The following is a 12,799-nucleotide window of genomic DNA, read 5'->3' on the forward strand; positions in this document are numbered from 1 at the left end:
TAAGGTTTTAATGGCCTGACTAGAGCTATTAAGTTAGCTCCAGGAGAATGTGTGCTGCATCTTACATAYTGTTGTTTGGCTACCCTGAGGATAGGCTTCTAGCGAAGCACACCATTCAAATGTGTTGAACTGCTGCCGCAGCAGGGAGTAGGTAGCATAAATGAGAAATTGGAGAGAACCATTAACCACTGAAARTAAGTGCATTTCTTGTCTAGTGCTCAGACATGGTATATATTGCACACTAAAAGCCGTATTGCTTGCCACTTGAGTCAATGTTTCTTGGTCTTAAATGCTAATGTAAAATGTGTTGGTTCTTGAAAATAAATCCATTTTATGTTATTCTCTAAGGTTAACCAAATTTCCTGATTTTTATCAGAGAATTGCTACAAAATCTTTTATCAGAAGAAGACAAAAACGAACACATTATACATCACTACAGACACCCTTGCAAGATTCTCTCTGCAGTTTGGAGTCCCCCTGTAAAGCGGTGGAGAGATTACTCATCTGAGATCATATGGATTTGCTAGGCTATGTCTTCCTGCTTTTTACTCTTTTTGTTGGTCACCTCTCTCTCTCCCTTTTTATTTCCTATTTTAGAATCTATTTTCCTTTCATTAAAACATCACCCTCTTTCCTCTATTGTTATCTCTTCTATTCACCTTCAAATTTACTATTGATCGATGTGTTGCCTGAAAAAGAGCATGTATGTGTGGTAGCCAAAACTAAATCCCTRGAGCTGGACTGTTTCAGTGCTGGACAAAGCTCTACAGGAGCAAAAAGGAGAAATGTCCTAGAAAAGGGTAATTTTCACCCTAGTCCTTAACCCATCCAGTATCTATCTGCATTAAGCATAAATAAAGAGTGGAAAAGGAAGATGAGTTTTTCAAAGAACTGCTGTGGGCTTTGCTTACAACAGAGCTTGCAGAGGGTACAAAGAAAATTTGACTGGACCTTCCTATCTCCTCTCCTGAAACAAGTTTTTGCACTGCCAGGTTAAGTCGTGCTGCTTTAAACTTACAATTACTGTATTTAGGGCTTGAATTGTTATCAACTTTGAGATGGTAATGACTGCTGCTTGAAAGGAATATGTTGCTTGCATTTGGAGTTAATCTCCACATTTTTTTTTCATGTGCATGCATGTTTTCATCTTCCAGTTGTAATGTTTACCATCTTATTTGTGTAATTTGTCTCTCTTTCTGCAAAAGTAATTTAAAAAATAGAGTGCTCATGTTCAGCACTATCAAAGAAGCTACCCGGGAAAAAACAGGTGGTCTCTTTCCCATCCTACTTCTTTACAAGTACTTCATACACTTTCATGCCTATGAATTTCTGTCTGTAATTGCAATCTGTTTGCAATATTAGATGAAGATAGTCTGATATTTGCAAAGAAATTGAAGTAATAAGCCTTGTTTTTAGATACTTCTATTGGAGCATACCTCTTCAAAAATACCTAACTTTAAAGTATAAAGGATGGAGAAAGTTTTGTAGTAGACAGATATAACTCAGCTTCAGAGCATCTGTCTTACTGTGCCTTAGCTGCTGAAGTTGATGCCCTTGGAAATAAAAGAATCTCACTGACTTTTTTAACTTACATTTCCAGTTTCTTCTCAATTAAAAATCATCTTGCATATAAGGATTGAAGTAAATAGTGATAGATGATATAGCATATTCCTTAAAATACTGCTCTGAGTTTCAGGTAGGACAGTAGGAACAGGGACATCTCATGCAAAGTTATCTGTTCCAGCTACTGTATGTGTTTTTCATCCTCCTGGAAGATGTAGTAGTTGGGAAGTATTGRGTGATTCCTCCTCATATGTGGGTGTTGGCTGGAAATCTTCATTCAGAAACCATTATTCCTACAAGTGTTTTAGTGCTGGCCAACTATGTGTTAGTGACTTTGGATGGGTTGCCMCAGAAGATTTTCCTTCGGCTTCTATACAAAGTACTTCTCACAGTTAAGGCCATTATCTATTATGAAGTTGGGTTTTTTAGGAGCTGGGCTAATTATCAATTTGTTCAACAAAAAAAATGACATGTTCATCATGGTTAGATGTTACAGTGACAAGAAGAATTATCTCCAGACTGTTTGCCAAGTCCTCTAGATCTGTTCTGTAGTTATTTTCCAAAGAATGTGGTGCAAATGCCTTGAACACTTTGCACAGTTGCCATAAATTTTCATCTGATTGGACTGCTATGGACCACTAACAAAGGAATATGTTTGAATGAGACTCCAGTTAAATACTCCTATTTTGACATACTTGCTTTCTTTAATAACCACTGCCAAGCGTTTCTTTTTTCTGGGTCAGAATGAAAGTAAAGCTACAGTGCAGAAAAGCTAAACAGAGCTTTTCCAGCAGCAGCCTGCTCTGTGGATTGTTTTGCAGTTGGCTATCTTTTTCAAAGAGGAGCCACAATTATTTCTTGCATAAATATTTAGATAGTTGCATGTGCTCAGAAACAAAAACTATTCTCGATACGAAATTGGGTAGGTTATCCTTATAGAGTATTGCATTCCAASTGCTTTAGTTTATGCGTGTGTCACAGCAGTTATAGAACAGTAAAGAATTCCTTCCATTAAAAAGGCTTATAACATTAATCCTAAATTTCAGCCCTTCTGTTGGCACCTAATTTTATGATGCTTCATATGAATCACACTCTTAAATTACTTCTGGGTTTCCTATAAAAGTCCTTGGTTTAGCTGTTATCTATCTACTTCTGCATCCCTGAATCCTTATTTTTCATGCACTGTAATTCTGACAGAATGGCGTCTTTGTGAGCTCCATTGCATTCACTATCTAATATAAGCAATGAATATGAATATCCAGAAGCAACTTTATGTTGTGATTTTTGCATGTTTATTTCTAATCATTCCTTTTCAATTACAGAGCAAAGAGATTGCGTTTCAGCTTCATGAGGACTTGATGAAAGTTCTTAACGAGCTTTACACAGTAAGTACAGTTACTTAGCTTCTCTTACACAAATTTCATGCCAAACCTTTCCTGTAAGCTTTAAGTATCCTTCTATCTAGCAAGTTGCCACCACTGCAGATACTAATTTTTCTCTTTTTATGCAAGTCCAGACTATTTTATTTAGAAAGACTACTCATTTGTTCAAAACATAAATGCTGATGCTTTCAGGATTGCTCATTAACTTTCCACCCTATTTTTCCCCCAGCATATGCTAAGCCAGTTGATTAAAACGTGAGGGGGGATTTCTTCACTGTGAGAGTGACAGAGCACTGGCGCAGGTTGCCCAGAGAGGTTGTGGAGTCTCCTTCTCTGGAGATATTCAAGGCCCGCCTGGACGCAACCCTGTCTAACATGCTCTAGGTGACCMTGCTGAGCAGGGAGGTTGGACTAGAGGATCTCCAGAGGTTCCTTCCAACCTTACTGATTCTATGATTCTGTGATTCTAAAAGWTTCCTTGCCAGAGCAAAGCTCATCCCCTTTGTGCCTTGTTTTCACCCATGCTGCCATCTGCTTGGTTTGACTATATTGATTGGACTATATGCAGTAAAAAAAAACACTGTAATGTCTATATGTTAAATATGTGCACTCCCCTCTCATTGACTGGGATAAATAAATATGGAAAGGAGAAGAAAAGAAAGACAGAGGATTGTGTAGGGCTTCCAAACAGCACAAAGAGATCAAGAAAAAACACTTGGAGCATTCTGGCAAGCTGCTGGTAGCTTACTGGAAATTCTAAGAGAAAGAGTAGATCTGAACTTCTTTTCCTTTTTGTAACTTAACACAACTTGTTACTACAAGGATGAGTCTTGTCTACCTAAAATCCATTCCCCAAAATCTCTTTTTGAAGAGAAGCTCAAACAACATTTTCTGAGAAAGTACAAAGCAAGATTTTTTTTTTATGTAGCTATAGAATGAGGAGGAACTGGTGACATTCACTTCCTGTGAAAGTCTGTTGATTAAATTGCTGATTACATTGCTGTTTAAATTGTCTTTCCTGTCCTGAAGATTTCTAACATCTGCACTTTCCAGTACCCTACCCAACAATCTCTAGACTGCTCCCTTCCATAACCTCTTTTCAGGATTTGGGAGAACAGAAAAAACCACACAGTATTTATATCAAAAAACAGTTCTGTGGTTTTTGAGAAAGTTCAGACAAATATCAGAGACTAGCTCCTTAGCCTGAGCTCTGTCAAATATTATCTTTGCGCATCTTGTCTGTTTTTCTTTTGATCTAGGAAAAATCGTTCACCATCAGTAAATGGGTTGGAGAGTATTTGAACTTTTAGAGATCTAAAGAAGCTTAGACCTGTCTGCTTGCCCTGTGTGGTTATGGATGAATAWTCCCAAAACCTACCTAAATATTTTTTTCAGAACTTGTGTTTGGGGCCTTTTTCTGAACTRACTGCTGATATTGTACAGCGTGGTKCTGCAAAACCCTGTTGGCTCAGGCTGGCAATCAGTTAAATATCAGGGATATCAGCTGGGATCAGCTTCTGCAAAGCAGAGACAGCCTCAGACAATTCACACGGCTGCGGGGGGTCTGAGCCTGTAGAAGCCATTGCACAAACAGGGCTCCAATGATGAGTAAGCTCTGAAGATACAATCTTATTCCAATTAAATAGTTACATAACTCCAGTGCCTGGCAAGGCACAGGATTAGTTTCTGTATTCCCAGGATAGGAAAATGTTAAAGCATGTGCTGAAATACTTTACTGAACCACCAGTAAAAATTTGCAGGACTGGGCTTTAGTATTTTCAGTTTTTTTTTTTTTCACATTAGTGTTACCTCTTCCCACTGATGACTCCAGAAGTTAACTGAGATGTTAACTTCCATGTTATGGCTTCCAGTAAACACTAACCCCTATCCCAGCATTTAAACTTCTAGGATTTTTGTAAAATGAGATCTTTGAAGTTTATAAAGTACAGGGTACACAATTTGAATTTAGTTACTGATGTAAGATTTCATGTCATTTTTAGGCATCTGCAGTGTAGGTATACGTGTCTTAGCTTGCCATTTGTTCTCATCCCTGGAGATCTAATATGTGGAGCTCAGAACTCTTCATCTGACCAGATGGAAGCATCTGCTTCAGATGAAACTAAATGCACCATAAACTCTGCTGTCCAYCTCTTCATTGATTGCAAAGCACTTGGTCAGCTGTAGACATCCACATTTAGCTAGATGCATGCCACACTTAATAAAGTGTCAGAATGGTACAAATAATCATCTGTTCCACTGGTTGCGTCTTTAAAATGATAATCAGCATATCTGTGTAATATAAATGCTTGTTTACATAGAGATAGAAAGATATCTAGACAGATGGGTAACTCCTGTGCCTAGGCTTTTAATTCTCTGTAACATTTATAGAATATGGTCTTTATAGAATAAGACCATAATGGCTTTGCTGCAACTAGTATCTACATTTTTAATTTCTCAATTTTAATCATTTACAAAAAGGAGAAGTCTTTTTTTCTGTTTGCCCCATGAGCTATGGAAAAAATAAAACTAGTAAAATTAATTTCAATCTTACTGTTGTAAGGTAAGTCCTTGTGTCCAAAAGAAAGTTACTGAATCAGTGAATGATATACTCATTTTGATAAGTCTCTATTACACCATTCTGTATTTTTTAAAGGAATTGTACCTATCATGTAGTATAAATGTTAAGATGTAAACCTCACTGGAGTTTAGATACATTTGAATCCTCTAAGTGAGGGAAAAATTGTCAGGGTTTTTAATGAACTGTGTGTGGATGAAGAAGAGTTTAATAATCTGTTTACTCCTTGTGACATCATTGCTTAGCTTTCAAGAAAGGCCTATAAAATTAAGGTGACCTTCCAGAATGCAAACAAACAGACAGTTGTGTTTACACATAGATTGAAGAGAATGAGAGACTGAAATCATTACATGCAAAAATAATGAGAAACTGTCTTTTTGGAATCAATGTAAAGAAATTGCATGTTTTATTTGCTACTCCTTGAACCTGTCAGGTAAGAAGTGAGTCCCTTAGACCTACATATGCTATGTGTGCTGGCACACACAGTAGTAATGCAGCTCCACAGTCTTTCAACCGAACATCATGTTGTTAGCTGCAATGTCTAGTTAAGTCTATGTGTAAGCGCTTGCCGTAAAGTAGTTATCTGACAAGACTTAAAATATTACTTGCCTACTGACTCCTGCTGAGTTTGTTCTGGTGATAATGCTGCATCACGTGTCCTTATCTTCTGTGTCATATAAGGTGCCATGATTTTGAAACTCATCACTGAAAATTAGTTTAGCACTTCTCCCTTAGAAAATTCCTTTTAACATGTTTATAGGGAGGCGTGTTCATTAGTTTTGAAGGTCAATAGACAGTGCCATAGATCTTGCAACAAAGAAACTCTTCTAGGAAAAAAAAAAGAAAGAAAGAAAGAAAGAAAAAGAAAGCACTAAAGAATCGAAGAGACTTACCACCTTTCACTGAAAATGCATTATAGAGGTAGGCATTTAAAAAACTTTTCTGCTCAAGGGTGTTTTTAAGCTTATGAAAGTTTGAACCTCTGTCTTTTGAGAGAGAATGAGTACAAAGTAATTTGGCAGCTTGTTCAGCGTGGAAAAGCTCCGAACTGCAATGAAATATCCAAGAAAAGGTCAGACACTCCAGAGTATTAAATTCCTACTATTCTTCAAAAATGCAGTCTACTTAGAAATGTTTCTACTTACTTATAGTTCATGTAATTCCTTCCTTTTCCTGTTTCTTTACTAGAAATTATCATAAAAATAGGAGMTTTGTGCCATAGGTTTTCATTTATTCCTTGGGAAGTACCTTAGCTTGTGTTGACTTTGGCTTGTGCTATCCTAATTAAAATTATACATCATATACAGGATTGATGTAAAAATAAAAATAGAAGCGGATGAACCAAGGCTGCAGAAGATGTTCTAAGAACCTGAGAGTGAGGAAGGCTTATTTTGCTGGATGATCTGTTCCAAATTTTGTAAGGGAAACTTGCATTTTTCATTTTCCATCCTTTTTCTATAGAGGAAGGTTTTTCACACATTATATTAAATATTCTTACATTTTCTACATGTTAGATGATTAGTGAAATTGCTACTTTAGATTCTATATTTTCAGTTCTCGGTATTTTATGTACTGGTTCTTACATTATGATTCAAAACATTATGCTAAAAATAATTAAATAGCTAAGCTTCAGTCTGTATCTTTGCAAGTTCAGTAAATTTTAAGTGGCAAGGATTTTAATTATGCATGGCTTCTCCCTGGCTGTACCAGCCAATCAGTACTTTCAGGTTTACAGCATCCCAGCTGCTGCATTCATCTCTTACTCCTCTACCCATTACTCTTTCAGTCAATGTAGGCTAGTAATTAGTCCGATGTTTTACATAAGGATATGAACTGTTGGAACTAGAGCTAGGCTTATATTTGGAGTGAGCAGGGATAGGGGGAAGGGAAGCTGGATTATTTGTGTGGGGTCACAGAAGGGAGGTTATTTCCTGGCAATCCCTCCCCTCCAAAAAAAGTAATAATAATAGAAAAATATTCAAAGCAAAAATGGCTGGAGGTTTGGGTGGGTATTTTTTGTGAGTTGGGAAATTTAGGAATCCCCCTTCATATTAGATGAGATAGATATCAATGGAGCATCTTGAAGTGTTTCTAATTTCTAATTTGGAAGAATCAAATAGATGGATATTTCCCCAAAAAATACCTTTTAAGCAGAGAAATCAGAGTGTTTTTTGATATAAAACTTTTTTTTCTTGCAAAGACCTGAGATGACCTCTTTTTGCTCAGCCTTGCAAATTCCCTCTTATTCCCAGACTGATCATAAGGTGGTTTTAAGCTTTAAATTTTAAATCACAATGAAATAAAAATAGACTAGCCACTTCTAGAGGTGACAGTGGAAAAGAACTGGCTGATCACAAATGCAGTCTGTTCTGAGTAGACTTCTCTAGCTGCCTAACCTGGGAGAGCTCCAGCCCACTGRTCTGCTCAGGAGTGAGAAAGGACTGTGAAGGGTTCAGTAGGTGAAGAACACTAATGTGAATCAGCTGCAATATTTAGTGACACTTAAATACCTGAAAAGTACCTACCTCTGTGCATCTCATCCAAAGTCTCTAGCCCCTACTTTGSGGAGAGGAGTTCAAGGCAGCCTTATAATAATCCCTGAGCCTTCAAGTTAAAGGAATAACTGCTGGTTGCCTCTTCAGWAGATTCTGCTATTTCACCTATCATGCAGGACTGCAGATACCTGCAATTTGACTATCAAAGCCAATCTAAGGCAACTGAAGACTGGTATAAGTGACAGACCTGTTAACCTATTAAGGATTTGGAGCTTTTTCTCCGTTTTGCAGAAGTTGACCATGAAAAAAGCCACTGTGTATGTCAAGGAGCAGGAATTTTTCAAGCATCATAAAAATAYGTTTTCATGTTTCCCATTTGGCTTTCCAAACTACAGTGCGTCGTATCACACTTTTCACAAGCAATATAAATCTAAGGCTTACTGAAAAATGAAAAAGTAGGAACAGTCCAAAGCAAACAATTTAATATTAAATAAGACCAGGGCAGCTGTGCCACTTGCATTTTCCATTGCCTTATCTTATTCATTAAAAATCTTGGCAGTTTAATTTTTCAAAGAACTTGCTGCCAAATTTTCTTCTTTCTTTGCTGAAGTAACACAGAGTCTGAATACTAGAAAAGTTTAGCCTAATTTACTGCAGCACACCAGAGGTCTGAGAGATGATGAGATCAGAAATTCTGTATTGGTAATAATATATCAGTGACAATTCCTGGAACCACATCAGAGGCTGGTTTGGATGTGAAGAGACTTATGAAAATATATAATGCTGAGCCTACTTAACTGCTAGAAGCCAGTGAGGTAGTGAAATTGGCGTAAGATTTTACTTATTTTTTGGGAAAAGCACCAAATAGCCTGATCTATTGAACCCCATGCAACTGTATTTTCTGGTGAAAACTCACTACTTACAGTTCTGAGACAATTCTGCAAAAATTCAAACACAATAATTGCAGCAGAGATGAACTACTGTTCCATTAAATGTCTACTTCCTGAGAAACACTGTGAAGAATCTATTAATTATTTAATTTTATTATAAAAATAAAGCTTGCTCCTGTGGCCAGCACAGGATAATTCCAATATATTTTAACTTTGTAGTAGTCAAKTTTAGTGCTTTGGATTAAGAAGTTCTCTAAAACAGAAGTTTGTGTTATAGCTCTGAAAAGGAAAAGCAGAGCCATGTTTCAGGAATGCTCCTTCTCTTTTCCTCCACAAAAGGGCAGCACTAATTGCTGTCTGGTTAATGGAATTGCCCAGTTAACTATTGTGGGTTTAAATAAAATAACTATCTAAGGGCTGTCTTTAGTGTGCCCTTCCCCATGATGTGTGTGTGCTGTAGTCTGCCCTTAGCTTACTTGTTGAGCTCTTATGAATGATGCTGAGTTTTCTGCACACAATGTGGGCAATTTGTATGCACAGTCCTAGATGCACAGTCCATCACCTGCAAGTGGGAGGGTATGTAATTTGGGTATCATAATCTTTTTCAATTGCTTGTTGTCTCATTTAGTTGTCTGACAGAAATCTATATTCTACATCATTGGAGCTGCAGTAATAAACTTGCTAAATTAGTAGGAGATAAACTCATTGTTTAATTTTAGGAAAGGACTAGTACACCTTTAACGATGCCTGTTCTCCACAGACAAGTGCAGCATATTTGTCATGTTGACAGTTCACCATCTGCAAAATTACGACCTTGCTCTCTCTTTTCAGTGAATACTTGATGGTTGATCAATARCCACTTTGGGGACTAATTAAAGCCAGCTCAGTGATGGATACTTTCACAGAATAGTCTATCAGTTCAACAATTTGGCAGAAATTTGAGAAGGGGTATTGCTTATTCCATCCAATTATTTGTAGTTTGAATAATAGTTCTGTGAATCTATTACATATTCACAGACCTGAAATCTGTGAATCTCAGAATGATTCATTCAAGTCTATTTACGAGAATTAGGCAAGGCCTGTCACTGTCTTTTGCAGTATTTAACAGTCTTCTAAGAACCCCTGGGACAAAAGGTGGCATAACATTAAGGAAAAGAGTCATATATGCAACTTAGAATGCAAATTCTAGGCTAATTTATTGGTAAAACATGCACAGAAACACTTGGAAGCTAACTCCCTCAATTGTTCCCATTTATTTTCTGGATATGTCTGCTGCCTTCTCGAGTGAAGTTTAGCTGCTGCTGTATCAGCTCTTAAAAAACATTGATAAACTATGAAAAAGAGCAGAGCTGTGAAGCCCAAAGGCTTGCAAAATAATGATGTCATTAGTGYATGAGATGAGAAGAGCTATCAACATAACAAACTGGACAGGAATCAGATGCATAGACTGATGACTGCTCTGTGTGTAGACAGTATTAATTTCTAAACCAGTGAGGCCAAGGCAGGACAAGCTGCCTGTTGTCCAGCCCTGAGTACACAGCCAGAAGAAGGGCTTCTTTTACAATTTTTATAATATTTTAAGACTCATTTGGAGCAAGAACTTATGTGGAGTTTATTGTGGGAACATGAATTTCAAGTGGACTTCTCAGTTCTTCATAGGGAACCTTACTATGTCGTTCTCTCACAAAAGTTGAGTTTGTGAGAGTCAGTGGGTACTGAGACACTGAATTTGATAGTGTGTACTGTAAGCAGGCAGAGGGAAGAAGAAGCRCTCTTCGGTGATGTGAGGTTGGTAGTGTTGATAGAGGTGGTAGTGATGTGCTTGTGCTCCTTTACTCAAGGGTGAGGCAGGCTGAAATGTCACACCCACTGCAGAAAGACGTTTATGCCTAGCACTCTGATGCAGTTAGATCCCCAGGGGCCAAACATCTGGGTTGGCAAGCCAGCACAAACTCACTCTCTCTCACGCACACACACACACAAACACTCTTCAGTAACAAGCAGTGTATTAGTAAATGCTTACAAACAGACCAACCCGATGGTGATCTCAAGMAGGACCACTCCAATGCTTGTCCCGATCGTCTGCATGATGAGAGAGAGAGAGTCAGCAGGCACAATCTTCTCAGGCGTCCCCGAGGAGGCAACGTGGTCCTCTGTTGTGTAGCAGTCTCACTCTCCTTCGGAAAAATTCCGGTATTTATGATTACTTGCGGTAGGTGGGAGTCCCGGCACATGGGGCCAACAAGTGCAGAGAGTCTAGCCCAACTCTGCCCTGGCTGCATAACCGGCTATGATACTGCGCACACGTGCAGACTTATTTTGGGGGCCACATTGACTTCGGGGGTCGCTATTTCATTGTTCTTCAACTTCTGACCTTCATGTTGACTGCTTCTCACCGTTACTCTGTGGCTGGAAGCCACAGAATCCATATGTGACCAACCGCTGTTCTTTCTCACAGATTTCCAAGACTTTGTTACTTATTTGTATCCCACTTAACACAGCAATATTGTTCTAGACACCAAAAGGTTACAACAGGGTCCATTTTCACCAAGTATCAGGTAGTATAGATACAAAAGTTACAACATGGACTATTCCCACCAAGTATCAACTAGTACGGATACACACTCACAAAAAAATACTTCAAAAACTTCTGTGGTTACTGCCTTTGTCACATAAAGCAAGTCATGGCTTCATCACTTCTGTTAGATGCTCTGAGGTGTGTTAGAGAATTCCCATGATACTGCCTATATGCAGAAAAACTCTGCAGGCAGAAAAACAGTGTAAGTTCCGAGCTGGGAAGACAGATGGGTTAGTCATGTCCYACCACCTAAAAAGTCTCAGTTCTTGCGGTGGAGCTGAATTTGGACCAAAAAAGGAAAAAGGGGGGGGGGGGCGGAGGAGCAAGAGAAACAAATGAGAGGTGAGCAAAACAGCCRCCAAACAACTGCAGACTTCTGCAGAAAAGCGCTTAAAGAAATTAGTAAGAAGGCCAAAAGAGAAGGGCACAACTCCTGGTTTTRATTTCCCTTTCCCATCATCTTTAATACAGCCATATCACTTTTGGTGCTTTTTCAGGTTTAGTTTGTAAATCATTTCTTTAAAAAGTGCATTTCTTCTAAGTAATAATTTCCTCATGGCTATATAAGTAGGATTCCCTGGGTACAACTTTAAAAAYGCTTTGGATAATAGTGCAGGATATAGGAAGCTAAACGTGCAATTTGGTTAAACCAAAACTAGTATAGATCCCACGTCTGCAGACCCATATTCTGTTCCCTGCACAGCTTGTTTCACCTCCACATTTTTGCCTCAACCGTTGAGTCCTTGAGGCTGTTTGGGGCACTGGCTGTTTCTTGTGGGTGTAAGCAGTGCCAGAGCAGTACAGTCCTCATTTTGCTTGGATTTGCTTGGAGTACTGTGCTATAAAATAATCACAAGAACAGCAACACTCATCCCTGTTCCACGCAGTGTGGTATTTCAGCAGAGAGCTATAAAAATGTTTGCAAAAATAAAAATAAGGCCACTCTCTCTGGTGTGGCGCCCTTAACTTTTTTACCTTACCTTGGGAAGTCAGTGAAGAGTTGCCTGTTTTATTTTTAATATCAAGAGTGTCTGTGTTACATAATAACATACACAGATATGTTATGCAAAATTGCAGCTCTCTAAAAGCTTCTTCCTTTCTGTTGCACAGCACTTTGCGTGCACATCTGGTCAGCCATCATCCACCATGGCACATAGCTGGTTTGTGTGGGTCCCTGCTAGGCCATGTCTCAGCTGTCACCAGGAAGGCTAATTTACTCCATCCAGCTCTAATGTCTCCTCATTGGCATCAGTCYGTGGATGTTCCCTAGGGGATATTTCAGGACATCTCCCCAAACTGGTKTGTCTCCCGAGCTG

At 38.5% G+C, this 12,799-nt stretch overlaps 1 protein-coding gene across 2 annotated transcripts in view; it reads left to right on the forward strand.

Moving 5' to 3' along the window:
* Nucleotides 1–12,799, forward strand: part of SRGAP1 (SLIT-ROBO Rho GTPase activating protein 1) — a 152,899-nt gene that overhangs the window by 84,465 nt on the left and 55,635 nt on the right. For both annotated transcript variants that reach the window (XM_085323847.1, XM_085323848.1), the window contains exon 4: nucleotides 2,886–2,948. In XM_085323847.1, the coding sequence (XP_085179973.1) occupies nucleotides 2,886–2,948 (63 nt within the window). The remainder of the gene's footprint in view (nucleotides 1–2,885; nucleotides 2,949–12,799) is intronic.

The sequence above is a fragment of the Rhea americana genome, unplaced genomic scaffold, assembly GCF_003343005.1.
Source record: "Rhea americana isolate MKP2758 unplaced genomic scaffold, rheAme1 scaffold_88, whole genome shotgun sequence".
In the NCBI taxonomy this organism is placed as follows: domain Eukaryota; kingdom Metazoa; phylum Chordata; class Aves; order Rheiformes; family Rheidae; genus Rhea; species Rhea americana.